At 44.9% G+C, this 15761-nt stretch overlaps 1 protein-coding gene across 4 annotated transcripts in view; it reads right to left on the bottom strand.

Moving 5' to 3' along the window:
* celsr1a (cadherin EGF LAG seven-pass G-type receptor 1a) overlaps nucleotides 1-15761 on the bottom strand; it is an 83998-nt gene that overhangs the window by 2429 nt on the left and 65808 nt on the right. For 2 of the 4 annotated variants that reach the window (XM_070992275.1, XM_070992274.1), the window contains exons 15-35: nucleotides 15002-15122; nucleotides 14400-14583; nucleotides 12784-12885; nucleotides 11380-11474; nucleotides 10657-10866; nucleotides 10189-10372; nucleotides 9931-10074; nucleotides 9662-9842; nucleotides 8943-9110; nucleotides 8675-8801; nucleotides 8373-8573; nucleotides 5089-5263; nucleotides 4309-4421; nucleotides 4105-4184; nucleotides 3871-3997; nucleotides 3657-3782; nucleotides 3242-3378; nucleotides 1205-1305; nucleotides 947-1090; nucleotides 548-817; nucleotides 83-458 (exon numbers count right to left, since the gene is read on the bottom strand). In XM_070992275.1, coding sequence (XP_070848376.1) covers nucleotides 83-458; nucleotides 548-817; nucleotides 947-1090; nucleotides 1205-1305; nucleotides 3242-3378; nucleotides 3657-3782; nucleotides 3871-3997; nucleotides 4105-4184; nucleotides 4309-4421; nucleotides 5089-5263; nucleotides 8373-8573; nucleotides 8675-8801; nucleotides 8943-9110; nucleotides 9662-9842; nucleotides 9931-10074; nucleotides 10189-10372; nucleotides 10657-10866; nucleotides 11380-11474; nucleotides 12784-12885; nucleotides 14400-14583; nucleotides 15002-15122 — 3366 coding nt within the window. The remainder of the gene's footprint in view (nucleotides 1-82; nucleotides 459-547; nucleotides 818-946; nucleotides 1091-1204; nucleotides 1306-3241; nucleotides 3379-3656; nucleotides 3783-3870; nucleotides 3998-4104; nucleotides 4185-4308; nucleotides 4422-5088; nucleotides 5264-8372; nucleotides 8574-8674; nucleotides 8802-8942; nucleotides 9111-9661; nucleotides 9843-9930; nucleotides 10075-10188; nucleotides 10373-10656; nucleotides 10867-11379; nucleotides 11475-12783; nucleotides 12886-14399; nucleotides 14584-15001; nucleotides 15123-15761) is intronic. The other 2 variants (XM_070992277.1, XM_070992276.1) reach the window with 2 other exon arrangements.

Raw genomic sequence — 15761 nt, 5'->3', positions numbered from 1 at the left:
TTTCTGATGTTTTTATTCGCACAGAGAATAAAAACAAACCTCGCCATTCTTACATGCCAACACTCTCTCATAGACTACTTACTCCGAGTCAGAGTCGTTGCCTCCGTTGACTGTCCCTGACTTCAAGTGCATTGCCACTCCCCCGTTAGTCTCCCGGTAGATGGCCGCTGGCGGAGGCCCGACAGGGATCTGCGGCCGCGGGGCGACGGGGGGCTTGATGAGGGAGCTGCTGTCGTGGTTGCCAGGGCGGCCTCCGTCGTTGGAGGCCAGCGAGGGCGGCCGGGACGAAGGGGTTATGATGTTGACGGAGGGGGGAGGCGGGGAGGAGGTGTTGTTGTTGTTGGGCGGAGGGGAGGTGATGGTGGGCGGGTTGTAGTCACTCAGCTTCTCCCTCAGACGGTTCTTCATGTTCTTGTCGCTCAGCGGTGGAGGGTAGCTGATCTTGTTCTTTAAGATACCTGAGACGGACAAAGAGGTGATTCCAGTGTAAATCCGACAAGATGAACGAATTCATTCAACTTTATTCAAAAGAATTCCCCTCTCTCACCTTTTCTCTGCTCTGGTTGGTGGTTGCTGTTGCTGTTGGGCTGGCTAGGGGGCGCCGTGTCTCTAGCGTTACCAGGCATTTGCTTGTCTCTCTCCTGGACAGCCTCCCTCTCTCTTTCACCAATGTGGTTGAGCTTATTTTCCGGGTGCAGCTCCACGTTCACCTTGGTCTCCACCCTCAGCCTCTCTGTCCCGCCCGGATCCTCGCTGTCACTGGCTGTGGTGGCCTCTGTAGGCCAGTAAGGCTTCACGTGATTGGATACTGAATCCACTTGTGGGGGGGAGGAGGAGCAACAATGTTAAAATAGAATTTCAATACTCTAGAAATGTTAAAAGTGTGTCCCTGGGTGGACATTTATTATGTCCTCAGTGTGTAATCCTGACAGGACCACCAATGTACCTTTAGGTGTGCTGTGAATGGGCTGCCTCTCGTTGTTCCACTTGGGCTGGACATCGATGTCATCGTCCTCGCTGTCTGAGGAGTGGGAGGAGGCGTAGGAGGAGCTGTGCTCATCCACTGAGAGCTCACTGTCTGAGTCAGAGTCTGACGAGGACAAGGAGGGAAAGCAGACAGATGAATCTCTATTAATAAAACGCACTGAGGGATGCAGGTTTTGCTTCTTTCTCTAAGTCAGCAATGTTAAATAAAAAAACTCACCATCGGCCTTGGTGCCATTCCTGTGGAACAGAGGTCCATCCAGATCTGTGTGTCCCTTAGCTGTCCCTGAAGAGACACTGGGCTTCTGACCAGACTCCTCCCTTGGTAGATAAAGACAGGTGCAGGAAAGAGGAAGAGAGAGAGGGGGTGGGAAAGAAGAAGAGGAGATTAAGGAGGAGGCAGAGAGGAGAAGTGCGGCGTCGCTGGAAGTTAATTCAAGCCCAAACTCGTGGTTTGACAGCTGGAACACCAGACATCTCTCATTATAAGACATTTGCTTCTGTCGATGGCTTCAACAAAGACTAAAAGAAATATTGATATGGCAACTGGATCATCAGCGGAATGGATGGGTTAGGCTGCATCATTATCTTTTATATTTATGGCCCTTCAATCCAACATGCAAAAAGACGGCAGCAGCCTTTGCCACTCAATGAAAATCCAGTTGCGTAATCTTCTCTCTCCTCTCCACCTGTTCCAGGCTGGATTGATACGTTGGCTGGAGGGCAGAAAAGCTACTACAGACTCTGACCTGTCTGTAGACGTGCCAGCAGCCACAGGGAAGATATATGTGTGTATTACATTCCCACTCAAACACGTACAATCCCATCTCCCTTTCCCCCCAAGTCTTCTGCCTTTCTCCTTCCCCATCCTCTCTCTCTACTCCCCCCTCCTCTTTCTATTTCTCCCCCTTTCCTCTCCTGCTTCCCCCTTTGCCTCTCGCGCAGGCGGCACGCCATCCCGCTTCTCCCCCCTTGGCGTTTTTGCTCTCATTGACCCCAGTGTCAGCTCGCATTACCCACATGACAGCTTTACGAGGCAAGGCATACAGTCAGACCTAAACTTGGTTCTGCAAAACTCTTTTAAAATACCAGGTATATGTAACTCTACTCCACCGCGATGAAAACATGTCTGTGATACACGCAAACACACAGCTGTACAAGACACGCAGGTGAGATTAGCCTGAGATGAAAAGCGTCGACATCCTGAAAGAGATACATCTCAAAATGTCAACTTTTTTAAGAGATCCATCAGGACAAGTGCTCCGTGCTTATTCCTCAACATGCACACTGTTGAAGTAAGAAAATAACATGTAGAGTTACACATGCTAAAAAAAAACGCTGATCACACTAACTGCTCCTTTTTTAAATAATAGATTTCTTGTGCAGTACTGCCAATCTCAACTGCAGTCAGCTGGACTGCACCACTAAAATTTTCCTACATCTGAATATTGTGAGTAGGCTACATGGTATGCTAAAGAGCTAGCAAGGAGCACTGGACAGTTGTTATTGTAGAAGTAACATCACATTAACATCAAATTATTAAAATTTATTCACAATGTTTCTCTGTATTCCCAAAGTTTAATGTCATTTTACTATTTTCTGAACACATATCTTTAATCCTCATTGCATGAAACATACAGTCCCACAAAACAATGCAGTAAAAGTTTCACATGGTCTGTCAATGCAACCAACACGGCACAACATGACAGCGTGGATAGTGTGGATGGATCTACAGTAGGCACTGTATTCTTGAGGGTTGATACGTCTTTTCCTGTATGTGTGCATTTGGTTTTGCAACAAAGCCATGCGCCGTGCACTGGCAAATCTCAGCATGGTCCTCCATGTAAGCAGAGTTACTGAACAATGCAAGTGCCACTCTGTGGCAGCATGCATGTGTGGAAGAAAAGCAAGAGGTAGCCTGAAAATGTAGAGAAATTCAGCAACTTCACTTATCCCCTAAGGCAAAGAATAAGGACAAGGTGACAGGGTGCATGTGCATATACTTTGCATGTATGTATGTATGTATGTATGTATGTATGTATGTGTGTGTGTGTGTGTGTGTGTGTGAATACATATATAAAATAAGGGGCTTGAGGTGTGTTAGTAAGTGTGAAACATCTGATGCATCGGCACACATGCAGGGAGGAGAGCAAAGAAAGATAACGCAAGCAGAAACCCAAAGAACCTGAAGTGGACAAACACACACACACTCAGCGGTGTAGTAGAAGCAGCCATGCAGTCAGTGAGCGTGTTGTACCTGAGAGTGTAAGCCAGGTAGCTGCTGCGGCTCTTGGCTGACCTGAGCGTGCTGTCCAGGGAGACGGTGGACTCGCCGATGCCCGAGCGGTACAGAGCTCCATCTTCTGTGTACGTGTTGTTGCAGTTGAGAGAACGCTTTGGATGGAGGAATGAAAGGATGGAGGGGTGAAGGAGGAGACGAGGGACAGAAAATAAAAAATGTGACTTTGTTATTTCTGATGATTACAGGCTTTTTGAGCAACAAAATTCCTCTCACAATGAGTGATTATACATAAAATGACATAAAGAACTACAGTAGGAGGTTGAAAAAAACCCAAATAAATATGATATGCCACAGAGAAATGGGATTAAATAATGCAGAAATGTCACAGAATGATGCATGGGGCCACATTAGTGCATGTCTGTTCACTCACTGTGAGCAAAGAGGCCCTTGTGGTGCTGGACTCGTCCGGTGCGCTCTTCTTTCCCGCGAACACGTTCTTGAGGTTCTTCCTCACCTCTTTGTTGAAGATCACGTGGAAGAAGAAGATGAAGACTCCCTGTGAGAAACGAAAGAGAGGTATTATAAACAGAGGAGCGAGGAAGTCGTAGATTAACGCACACACGCAAACAGAAACATTGTGCTACCTGCAGGCAGCTGAAGCCGGCGAACAGGTAGTGGAAGGTCATCACATCGCTGTTGACCGCCATCAGGCCAAGCAGCCAGGTAGCGCTGATGAGCAGCAGCAGGAGGAAGGCCATTCGAAGCGCAGGACTAAGGATGGGAAAATGCACATGGAGATGAGCAGAAAATCATACTGTGTATTAACTTTTGCATGTTGTGCTCTGCATTGAATTATGAACCCGACACATAAAACTTACATCGCCCCTGACCTCTCCACAGCCTTCTGTCTGCGCCCACATGAAGCCTTCGCAGCCAGAATAAAGATCACTATGTTCACCTTTAGAGAGGGCGAGCGGGAGGGAGAGGGTTTGTGAACAGAGCACTTTCCACAGAACACACTCAAAGCCTAGAGAGACGACGAGAGCCAGCTGTCCTTGGACTATTTTAACACATGCACATACCAGGACGACGACAAAGATGGGTCCTGCGAAGCTCCAGATGAGAGTGTCGTGGACGGAGAGCCAGCAGAAGTCTGGGTTCCCATAACCCTGAGGGTCAAGACCAACCGCCAGACCTACACACACACACAGAAGGCACACCACAAAATATGAGTAAAGAGTGTTAACACTGCTATATAATAATGTAAAGAAAACTTCCCTCATCCTCCTCCATCTCCTGTAGCTTCCCCACTATCATCTCACTCACGCTTCACTGTCAGATAAGCATGCCAGTACATCACAAAGCATTTAATATATTATAGTAATCTTATTGTACATCAAAGGGCTCCAAATTGAAATATGTAGTAAATGGCAGGCTTGAAAGCGTGGTACTAATGAGAGATGCCAGACAATAAAAAAGGGTTATAAAAACAAATAAATCAACAAATGATTTACGAGTTTGCGGTCAAGTCAAGATAAAATTCTCAACATCACAGACAAGTCTCCACCACAAATGAATGTTTTTTTTTTATACATGAGATTTATGTTACTTAATTTGACATATTATGGACATCCAAACAAAGGCTGTCTATGTCTCACCATGTGTCCCCCCACCCCCTTCCTCTCTCTGTCTCTTGTTCAATAATTTTCCCACGAGGATCACAGCCTCCCCAGAAGAGACGAGTCACAGCACGAATGCACCCTGACAATCTGCCATCTTCCGCTACTCTGTTCCTGAGCTTCTGTGTGTGCGTGCCTGGATGTGTGTGCATGTGTGTGTGTGTGTGTGTGTGTGTGTCTCACCAGTGATAACAGCCGGTATGCCCCAACCTATGGCGTAATAGAACCTCATGTGGCCGTGGTTGATGTTTCGCAGCTCTGTCAGCATGCGGTAGATGTGCAGCCCCTCCACGAACATCCAGGCAAAGGTGCACATGTAGAAGTAATGGAGGAGGATGGCGATCACCGTGCACACAAACTGGGGAAGAGAGAAAAATGAGCATGTCTTAACAGTTTAAGGGAATCCAGATAAGTCATCCACAAACACCAGGGATGACAAAAACAAACTCAAAACAAAGCTGCTATCAGTCTGCTGTGCTTTTCCCTTTTTATCGGTCGATCAAATGAACACCCAGCAAATCCATCCACCCATGCGTGCACCCATCATCCATCTGCCGGCTGGCATTTAACAACATCTCACAGCTGAGTGCTGCTGTTGCACGAGGAGTCTTTATTAGCCGATTAATATAACCATTTACCATAACCATTGAAGATATTTATTCCAAAAATGCCCCCCAAAAGGTTCCCAGGGTTCCTCAGGATTTGCTGGTTTTCTTAGTTTCATATCAACAATAACTGACGGTGAAAATAATTAATATTCGCAGCCCTCACGGTATCTCAAAACGCACTAATGACAAACTTAACCAACTTATGTAAGACAGTAATGATTCAACCTATCCCCACATTCTCCTTCCCTCCCTGTTCAAACGTCTGTTGTGCCGGAGGAATGCAGTGTGTCAGGGAATGTCCCAGCAGTGAGATACTGTATTTTAGGATTTGGCTTTGTATTGCTGTGGAGATCAGAGAGAAAGAGACGACTACTTTGACAGGGATATAAATCATCCTGCAGATGGCCCGAGGCACACGCTGACAGCATTCCACAGCTCTGACACACACACACCTAAACACTAGCTGGAGAACAAACATGCACTTATGAATTCAGAGTGAAACAGATCAAACTCTTTCTCCTTTTTTAAAATCTGCAGACTTGGCTTCGATTTTTAAAGGTTCGCACAGATGCAGATAAGACAGCGCGTAGTTAGTCAGCGCTTCAGTTGCCTCATCCCAGTCAAAACACTGTGACTCAGAGTATTACTGCAAGAGAAAAGGCAAGACTCCCACAACTTATCGAGAACCTGCACACAAACGTCCACGCTCATCATCTTTGATCCTGGCTTCTTCATCCAACAGTCACAGTTAATGATGAATTCCAAAATTCTGTCAGTCAGATCTGATTGTTAGCATCAGTGGGTTCATTTTTGAAGATTTTTGTCCCCTTCTGATTTATCTAAACGTGGACGAGATGCTGAATCGGTTTAAGTTCTCTCTATTCTCATGTCTGTGGATTTCTTCGATGCACTGCTTGATAGGATGAGGTATGATGTGCATCTGCTTTGACAGCTGCGGGTTGGCAGTACCCTCCCATCGCAGCGTCACATGACTGACAGTTGGACGTGATGATCTTGCGGTGTCTTGCACAGACAACTGCTTTGGCCAGACGAGTCAGAGCTGACACATTCAATTTAAAACAACATAACTCTCAAAAGAAGGAATAACATTCCTCCACTCACACATGACAAGCTGAAATCATACGTAAGAAAACATCACCGCTCACACACACTCGGGAGTTTTGTTAGTACGGCCTCACTTGGTTTGGTGTGGCCAAGTAGCTTTTGGTGGCTAAACGTTCGCTAAACTTTAGCTTGATATTGTTTTAAAACTGACACTACTGAACCAGTCTGCTGACTTTATCACTCCTCCACTTTTGCTCTGTTTAGACTGTGTTTTAGCATCTAATCATACCTTACTATTTTAATTGTCACTCATGGCCACAGTGTCAAGTTTGAACAAGATTTATTCTGAAGAAACTTGACAGATAGCCAAAGAATGTTAAGAACCTCAGTATGCATTAAATTTGTCCACTATTTCAATCTGTCTCCCTAAGACCTACCAAATATCTCATCTTTCCAAACCTCACTTCCTGTAAAAAAAAAAAGATTACCCGCCAATTAACGGATTAATAATGTTTTCTGTACCACAGACATGCTAGGTTTATCAAGTGAAAACTAATAAATTGTTTTGGGGAACCTTTGCCAGGGCCTACCACCCTGAGGCCTGCTTCTGGAGACACGTACCAGTCACAGCACGTCTCCGCTACTGGCACACAGAGGTGTGTGTGTGTGTGTGTGTGTGTGTATGTGTGCATGTGCGCGTGTGTGTGAGTCCGAACGTCTGTGTCAGCAGACTTCAAAGAATTCCCACACCTTTTGATCCTTTGCTGCATGTCTACATATGTGCTGTTTCTGGCTGTTACTGTGACCTACCCAACCCCAAACTGGATTATGAGCTAACCAGTTAGCTCATTAGATTTCTTCAGGCTATCTCATCCTATATCCTACACTTATTTAATTAGAGATTTACAATAATGAAGTTACATTCAGCCAGTCAATTTAATAACTTATAGGAGGTTATATTTAGAGAAGGCCCTGGCACCCAGCACATTCCTGACTACTGAAGTCATTAACCAAGTAACAAAACACAATCTGTCAAATGAAGACAGACTCTGAGGTAGGCCTTGGCCCATTAAGCCTGGTAAAGCTCCTGTCAACATCGAGCCCGCAGGCCAAACAAATATCGTAGGATACCTGGCAGTTGTTAATTCAATAAACACCAGAGTGAAACATCGTTATCCCGGCTCAAGTTCCACCATGCCACAAGCGACTGGAGTATTCCTGTATCATATGAATCTGCGGTGTGAGTTGTTTACCATCTAAATGTCCTGGATGTCATTCTTCTTATATTACGTCTACCTATATGTTACCCTCTGCATAACGCAGCACAGGCAAGCATGAACAGAGACTGGACCGAATGTCTGTGATGTAACTTAGTTGGGGTTTGCAAAGGCTGTTTAGCATCACCAAACGACGCCTTTAATCGCTGTAAACCAGTGATTGTCTGATGCTGCCTGACACTAAAAGAACGATCCCCGTCTCTTCCACATAATGAGATGTACAGTGTATTCAATTAACACTGGTATCAGATCAAAAGTAGTTGAACTAATTTGAAAAAAGAGAAATTATACATCCATTGAGTCAGCTGTAATAGCTGAGCACTACAATTAAGAGTGTGTGAGAACTTGTTAGCGAGTTAGCAATATGTAATTTTAATAGACGGGGTATTTGAGTTCACCTGCAGGGCTGTGGGGGTTCGTCTGATAAAAAACTTTTGGGAACCATGCCTTAAAATAGAGAATGTGTTGCAGACACACAGCAAAGTGTCTCCACTCCCTGGGCTAGAAACACACTCACCGGGTTGTCAGTCTGATTGATGCCTAGCAGGAAGACGAGCTCGGAGAAGAAGAGCGCTGCGACCAGGTTCCTGTGGATGGCGTGGAGGTTGGAGCGGAGCCGGTGCAAGAGGCACAACAGGATGAAGGTGAGGAGGAGGAGTAACAGGGAGACAGACACCGTGGTGTAGGTGACGATCTTCAGGGGGAGAACGTCACCGTGCTGTGCAGAGCAGTCCCAAGACATCGAGTTAGAAGTCAATAGAAGGCAAAAGGCAGAATAGTTTTATATGAAGCTGAAATGACAGATCCGCTCAGTCATACCTCTCTTTTGGAAATGTCCATGAGCACGGCGAAGCTGGTCATGTGGTTACACTGACAGCTAATGTGGCTGTTGTTCCTGTTGAGCACCTCGCAGCCTTTAGCGGACCAGCCGCCTGTGCCGCCGATCCTAAACACACCAACACACACACGCAACAGATGAATGTGAGAAATTTACAGGAGAGTGCAAAGAAAACATTTTAGGAAAGCTGCTTTAAGTTAATCTCTGACATCCTTGGACGTGCATGTGTGTGTGTGAAGTTGAACTCACGCGATGGAGTGGTTCCAGAAGACACAGACAGGTTTGGTTCTCTCCTCCGTCTCCAGCAGGGTGTACTCCAAGGTGATGGGGGGGTCCAGGATGGGAGGAAGAGGGGGACCCTCACTGTGCACCGTAGCGCTCACTATGGCTGTGTTGATCACAGGACGGTTAGGGAGCCTGGAAAAACATTAAAAAAAAGTATGACCTAAAATGATTCATGGAACATTTTTTAACTCTGATCCATGACAGGATTTGCTTTTTATGGCTTTATTACACAGATGCAGACATGCCAGAACAGAACCAGAGCCTGTTTACATTTAGTTGTATTCTCCTTATGTTAACTTGAAATGTATTTGAGTAACTTCCTCTCACACATCCAGAATACATAACACTCCCTGAATTCATGCTCAGTTTGTCTGAACAGCTTAACAGGATCTTATAGGCCACTGCAGGCACTGATAAGGTGGTTCCTTCAAACACAATTGCAGTAAATATTATGGCGCGTATCAACATTAAAGATGAAATATTTCCATGCGACGTCGCGTTTCTTCAAACGTTTACAGAATATGATGAATTGTATACACAGTGGTCCAGGAGAGAGTTTTAAGAGTTCAGATTGGTGTGGGGTCTTTATTCACTATACTTTATTCAGTTTGCAACTGTTTGACTGCACCTCATAGTTTAATGCTGTGTCACATATGGCTGAAATGTAACTGCCGCTTGTCTACCTCAGACTCCTGCGGTCAGGGTCGTATCTTTCCGGGAGGAGCTCCGCCAGTGATTTGTACACTATCACCACGGCAACCGGCAGAGGGGCAGCGGGCTCGAGATGGCGCCGTCTCCTATCGGACACTGTGTTCTCCTCCGGCTGTGGGGGATCGGTCTGAGTTGGAGGAGCAGGAGTGTCTGCTGGGAGGGGATAGTGACTGATAAGACATTTTAAACTCAGCGGCATAAAAGGAACAGAGCCGGTATGGCCTCAATTAAATGTTCCTACCTCTGTGGCCCTGAGTGCGGAGGTTGAATTGGGGGAAGTGGACGGAGGACCCGAGCTCTCTGGAGTACTCCTCCTGGATGTCCTGGAACCGAGGTAAAGTCGCCCTCTCCGGGTCCGACACATCCAGGTAGTCCACGGTCAGAACTAGATAAAGAAGCCAAGCAGAAGGCGCAGGAGGAAGAGGAGACAGAAGCAAAGGATGAGGATGTGACTCTGTGTCCGAACCCCACACGGTGTGATTACGGCTTCTCCACTCACTCATGTTATCGGTGACGATGGTGAAGGGTTTCAGGTAGGTTTTCCTGACGTTCTGGGCCAGGGTGTTGGCATAGTCCTCGAAGTTGCGGAGCAGCTGGGCGGTGCCACCTTCAGTCCTCTGGATCTGCTCCCAGTGCTCCTTGTTGTCAGGATCCAGTATGGAGCTGCCTGCTCGCACCAAGTTCTGTGAAAAGGCGCCATAATTGATTATGAAATGATAATCGAAAGGGTTAGCAGCTGGGGACGTATTAGGTAGCTACAGTGATGGATCAGGTTGCTCTCCTGGTGAGAATCAACCAGTAGAGGGCAGTGTGCCACCAGTGCTCCCAGTGCTACAGACTGGCTTTCACAAAATGAAAGTTTCAAGATCTTTTCCAATTATCTACTTAAGTTGAAATCCATCCAGGAGAGCCTCCATGAAACATTTTGTAAAATTTCACTGTACATCCTGTTGGTTTTCCTTTCTACCTCATTGAACTCTGCATCCCTCATGGCAGTAAGGTCAAATCCTGCCTGCTGGCTCTCGTACTGCAGCACGTGATTCAGCAGCTGGGCGGCCGTCTTCACATCGTTCCCGTAGTAATGCTCCGTGTTGTTGGTGGCGCTGTGAAGCAAACGCACAATGGCCTTGGAGCGTTCGCTGTCCATCCTCGAACTGTTGCGACGCAGGTCCTCATTCTGGATGGTTGAAGGATGGAAAGAGAACAAGAGCAAACAGGTCAAGGCAAAGGAAAGTTGAGTGGGTGCGACCAAACATAATAGAAATCGGTCAATCCCGGGATTAGTGGGACTTTGACAAGCTCAAGCCTCCAGTATTAGGTTCAGGTTCAAACACAATAGATGCAATGCTCTGTCTAAATCTCATATGGACTTCCTCCTATGAAACTGTACTTTGTCGAAGACACATCAACTCCCATAAAATGCCTTTTGTTTTTTTAAATAAATACCAAGCCTACCAACCTAAAAATGTTAAAAGTTAGGAACTGTCTCTGCCTTTGTAAATTACAACTTTTTAGAAAAAGAAAGTGCAATATTTCAGAAACAATTCATTTTTTAAGTTAATTCAAGTGGTTTGTAACATGCTGGAGGACTATCTCAACACATTTAAATTACACCTTGAAAATGGTCATAACTGAGTGACATTTTTGACTTGGAAGTGACTGTCCATGTTTTATTTTGCACAGCACTCACCAGTTTCTTCAGATGGAAGAAGGTGATGGTGGTGCAATTGAAGAGCTCAGGCAACAACCAGCCCTTCTCGTCATTACAGTGGCGGATGGCAGTACCTAAAAAAAAAACAAAACAAAACAAAACAAAACAAAAAAAAAAACGCACACAAAAACAGAAAGGAAATTTTAATTAAGCTTCTGGCAAGTGTTTCACAGACATACGTCTTGACAAAATAAAGTACATTAAAACAACGTAAGCGTATGCTACCCTGCCTTACTGGTGAAGGGTGTTGTGGCTTTCTGCAGCCAGAGAGAAATACCTACAGACACTATTCAGGGCTAACAAAGCTCTGCTAAATTACTTATTTGGGTTTAAAAAAATTATTCAATCTATATTTTTATTTACAGGTAATATTGTCCTAAAAAGATGCTAGAGCTGGACGTCAGTCAAAACTAAGTTAAACACAGTGGTCTTTAAAGTAAAACTGAAAGTACACCATTGTCTAAATAGAGAGTCACAGGTTTGAATGATGCAACAGCCGCTGAGCATGACAATGAACCTCTATTTGATCAGCTGCTGGAGTTAAACTGCTCCAAAATGTGCAACAGCTAAAACCCCCAAAATGCAAAATGCTTCCTGTATCAGCGGTTTAAAGAGCTGAACCCAAACTGACTTGTTCCAGTCTGATTCAGTTTGAGAAAGGACTTCATCCAAATGCAAAGTCTCTTCACATGCTATTGTTGCAGAAGAAGAAATGGCCGGAGGACTTGCCAGTTGGAGCTAAGAGAAGGCTACGAATGCTGTTAGCAAATAAATACCCCACTGAGTCTGGGGGGGCGACAAAGGGGTCACCATGGTGACAGCAGTAACTAAGGGGGTAACCAGGAAAGTGACAGTGCTTTACTGGGAACAGGTCAGCGAACTGGAATCTTAATCTCCCTCACACACACACACACACACACACACACACACACACACACACACACACACACACACACACACACACACACACAGCTGGACGAGGAGGGGTATTACTGTACAGTACCTGGTGTTTTTCCAAGAGTCTCTACAGACAAACCTGTACATGATTGGCTGATGAGAACCCTCTGTAGGATTCATGGACCAATCAGAGAGCCTTATTACTGTGCTGTTCAGCTTCAAAGAGAGAGGGTGCGCTTATACGCCTCAAATACATTTACTCACAAAAAAAACAGCCACCCATGCGGCTTAATCTAGCTGCTGTGAATCAGTAACTGTGAATACTGTGAAAATAAACTTCATAAGCAATAAAACACACCCCTGTTTCATGAAATACACTCGGGATTGTTGTTGCTATAGCCAGTTTGCTGACTTTATGACTCGTCTCCACACTGCTACGTCCACAGCTCAATAATCACCCCACAGATTAGTTTTGTCATCAGTTACCGATGGATCCCTTGGGGCAGTTCATGGCGGCTGGGCGTCCGAATTTGGTCTTGGGCCACCAGATGCCTGCGTCGAATGCCTTGGGACAGCCCTCGTACACAACTGTGGACAAAAAGCACAAGGTTTAGACCCTAAAAGAAGTGTACATAAACTGAACCTGAGCCACCTGCGCTTCTACCACAAATAAATTCCCTTTTATAGGTAAACGTCTGCTTTGCTTCCACCTCAGGACACCACATAGCTGATCCACTCCAACTTATGAAACAGCCACACAGACCAGCAGTCACATTCAATCAAATTAAGCCTGCAGAGCCACGCAAGCTTTGATACATAATACATTTCAGCATATCTGGGTTAACAAATCTCCAAGACAAACCGAGCTGGGATCTGCAGGCTTGTTGGCGTGTTTGTGATTCCTCTTAGTCGCACTCGGCCTGTAATCCCTGTGGTTCATTAGCTCTTAGGTTCAACTTCACTGCTATGACACATAACTTTAAAACCTGAATAAATCATTTACTTTTGATTGACTAAGCTCACCATTTGCATGTCCCAGTCTTCAGGATTTTTTTTAGGTCTACTTCACCTTTCTTTAAGGATCTACTACAACACAAGATATTCTGTCATCAGTAAAGGTTGTGGTGACATGAACCTCAGATTTATTGAATGTCTCTCTGTCAGCGCTGCTGTGTTTGGGGCAGAGCTGACAGATCGGTATGAGGCCTGCCATGGATGGTCTCGTCTCAGTGACCCGCAGGACATGTCCGAGGAAGCGTCTCGCTTGTTTCACATCTTCACTCCCCCACTCCTTCCCTGAATCAGAATCTATTTGACCCTTCAGCTCTGTCTTACAGCTACTTCATGGAAAATGAACACAGCAAGAAACGGAGGATTTTTTTTTTTTAAACAAAAAGAACTGTATTCGCTTGCATGAATTAAAAGTCCTAACACGTTGTGAGACGTTGAAGAGCTTCATATTGGGTCAAACAGTAAACACACTGACATCCATTTTCTGTCGGGGGACTTTGCGGTTTTGTCTTCCATTCATCTATACTGTATTGTGTGTGTTCAGTCCCACTGCCAAGTCAGCCCACCAGCCAGACTCGCCTCTTCTGCTTGACTGGGTGGCAACAAAGATGTGAAGTTAGCTCAACTGCAGCACCAGCAGATGTGAGCGACACTATTTGTCTCCTTTTGACACTTCATCGATTCATCAGGGCTCACTTTGTGAACCTGAACATCTTGAAGGAATAATACACCCAACTTCTGAAATGATTTTTGTTTTACTGTGCTATTTTTTTTAATTTAGACAAATAATAAAAATAAAAATCAACTTAATTTGTACCTTTCACACAAGAAATGGAGAGTGAGCATCAACGCAGGCATCGAAAATTTATGTAAAATGAGCTCTTTAGCAGAGCTATTTTATCACTGATACTGGTCATTTCCAGAAGTTATATGAATTTTTTTAAACTAATTTCTTTCACCCTTCAGGACTATATTGTTTAAGATTTTAGTCACTCTTGTTCAGGATTTAAAAAAAATTAATCAACTTGCTACTATTTCTAGTACTATTCACTATTCCTTGTCTGAAAATCAGCATCTGCAACTAGACATACCTTCGCATCCAGTGGGAGTGACCTCAGCGAAGGGGTTATCGCAGCGGTTACACTGACGGCCAATAACTCCTCCTTTACAGGGGCACTGTCCGGTGATGGGGTCACACACTCGTGACTCAGAGCCAACAGAGAAACACTCACAGGGGTAGCAAGTGTCCTCACCCTCTGGCCGATAGTGGTTTTCCTGCAGGAAGAGGAGAAAACTTAGATGGCTAATATTACATTTAGGTCATCAAACGGGAGCTCAGAGGACCTTTTTGCATTTGAGGGTGCTATTGGTGAAACTTTAAGGCCTATGGCTTTTAACTTAGCAGTGATGACAAGATGCAACTGAATGCTGAAACATAATGCAACAGAAATTGAAGCAGTATGTACCCAAGGTTTGCTAACATTAGCCACCACAAGCTACTGGTCATAACAGACCAGGTAAGGCTGTACTATTACAACCCCTGAGTGTACTGAACTGATTCATGGTTTGTTTCATTTCTCATCAATTCATCATTCCATTTCTAAGGGGGAGATTGTGTTATTTCTTCTTTCAAGAGTTAAACTGTCTCAATTTAATTAATTCTTTTTAGGAGCATTCTCTTGCATGGTTTTACCTTGCAGCGACACTCTCCAGAGGTCTTGTTGCAGTCTTTATGAAATCCCTTGTTTGTGTCACAGTTACAGGGTCCACACATGGGACTGCCCCACCAACCTTGAGGACATGGCTTCTCCACTCTGTCATCAAAGACAATGACACATTAATTAAAGCAGCTACAGGCGATATTATTATAATAACAACGTATCAAATGACAATGTGAAAGCTCCCATGAGCTTTATGTAGCTTTACAGTGAGTTTCAGCTCGGTCTTTAGCTGTCTGACCTGCAATTTAACTGCTTAACTGGCTCACACTCACAACCAGCAACCAACAACTTTGACCTTACTGCAACAAATAAATTCTAGATATCTTCAAATGACTATAACACAGAAATTATTACTTGATGTCAGCTTGTAAAAATACTCTAAATCTGATAGTTGACTATATGGTAAGTTTATCTCCAACTCAACGCTTTCTGTCACCCTGGATCTAGAATAAACTTCCTCTACGCTTTTATGTCAGTCAACCAGGTGTGACTCCATACAAACACACACAGGCTCTCTTTCCCACTCAAGAGATGTGATCTCTGACTGAACGGTGTGATCTGATAGGAGGCGAATGGCAGTATGAGGGCAGCTGTGATTGAACACCTATGGAGGATCAGTCAGGCATGGCGGGGGAATCCCACATCCTGCTTAAGACAGGAAGTGATGCGTGTCATAGGGGTCAGGGTTCAGGCGAAATGACTGGTTTTCCATGAGGGATGGCTAATTCACGT

This window comes from Chaetodon trifascialis, chromosome 22, assembly GCF_039877785.1.
Source record: "Chaetodon trifascialis isolate fChaTrf1 chromosome 22, fChaTrf1.hap1, whole genome shotgun sequence".
Lineage (NCBI taxonomy): Eukaryota > Metazoa > Chordata > Actinopteri > Chaetodontiformes > Chaetodontidae > Chaetodon > Chaetodon trifascialis.
The sequence above is the reverse complement of the archived record's forward strand: the minus strand, read 5'-3'. Positions and strand labels throughout refer to the sequence as shown.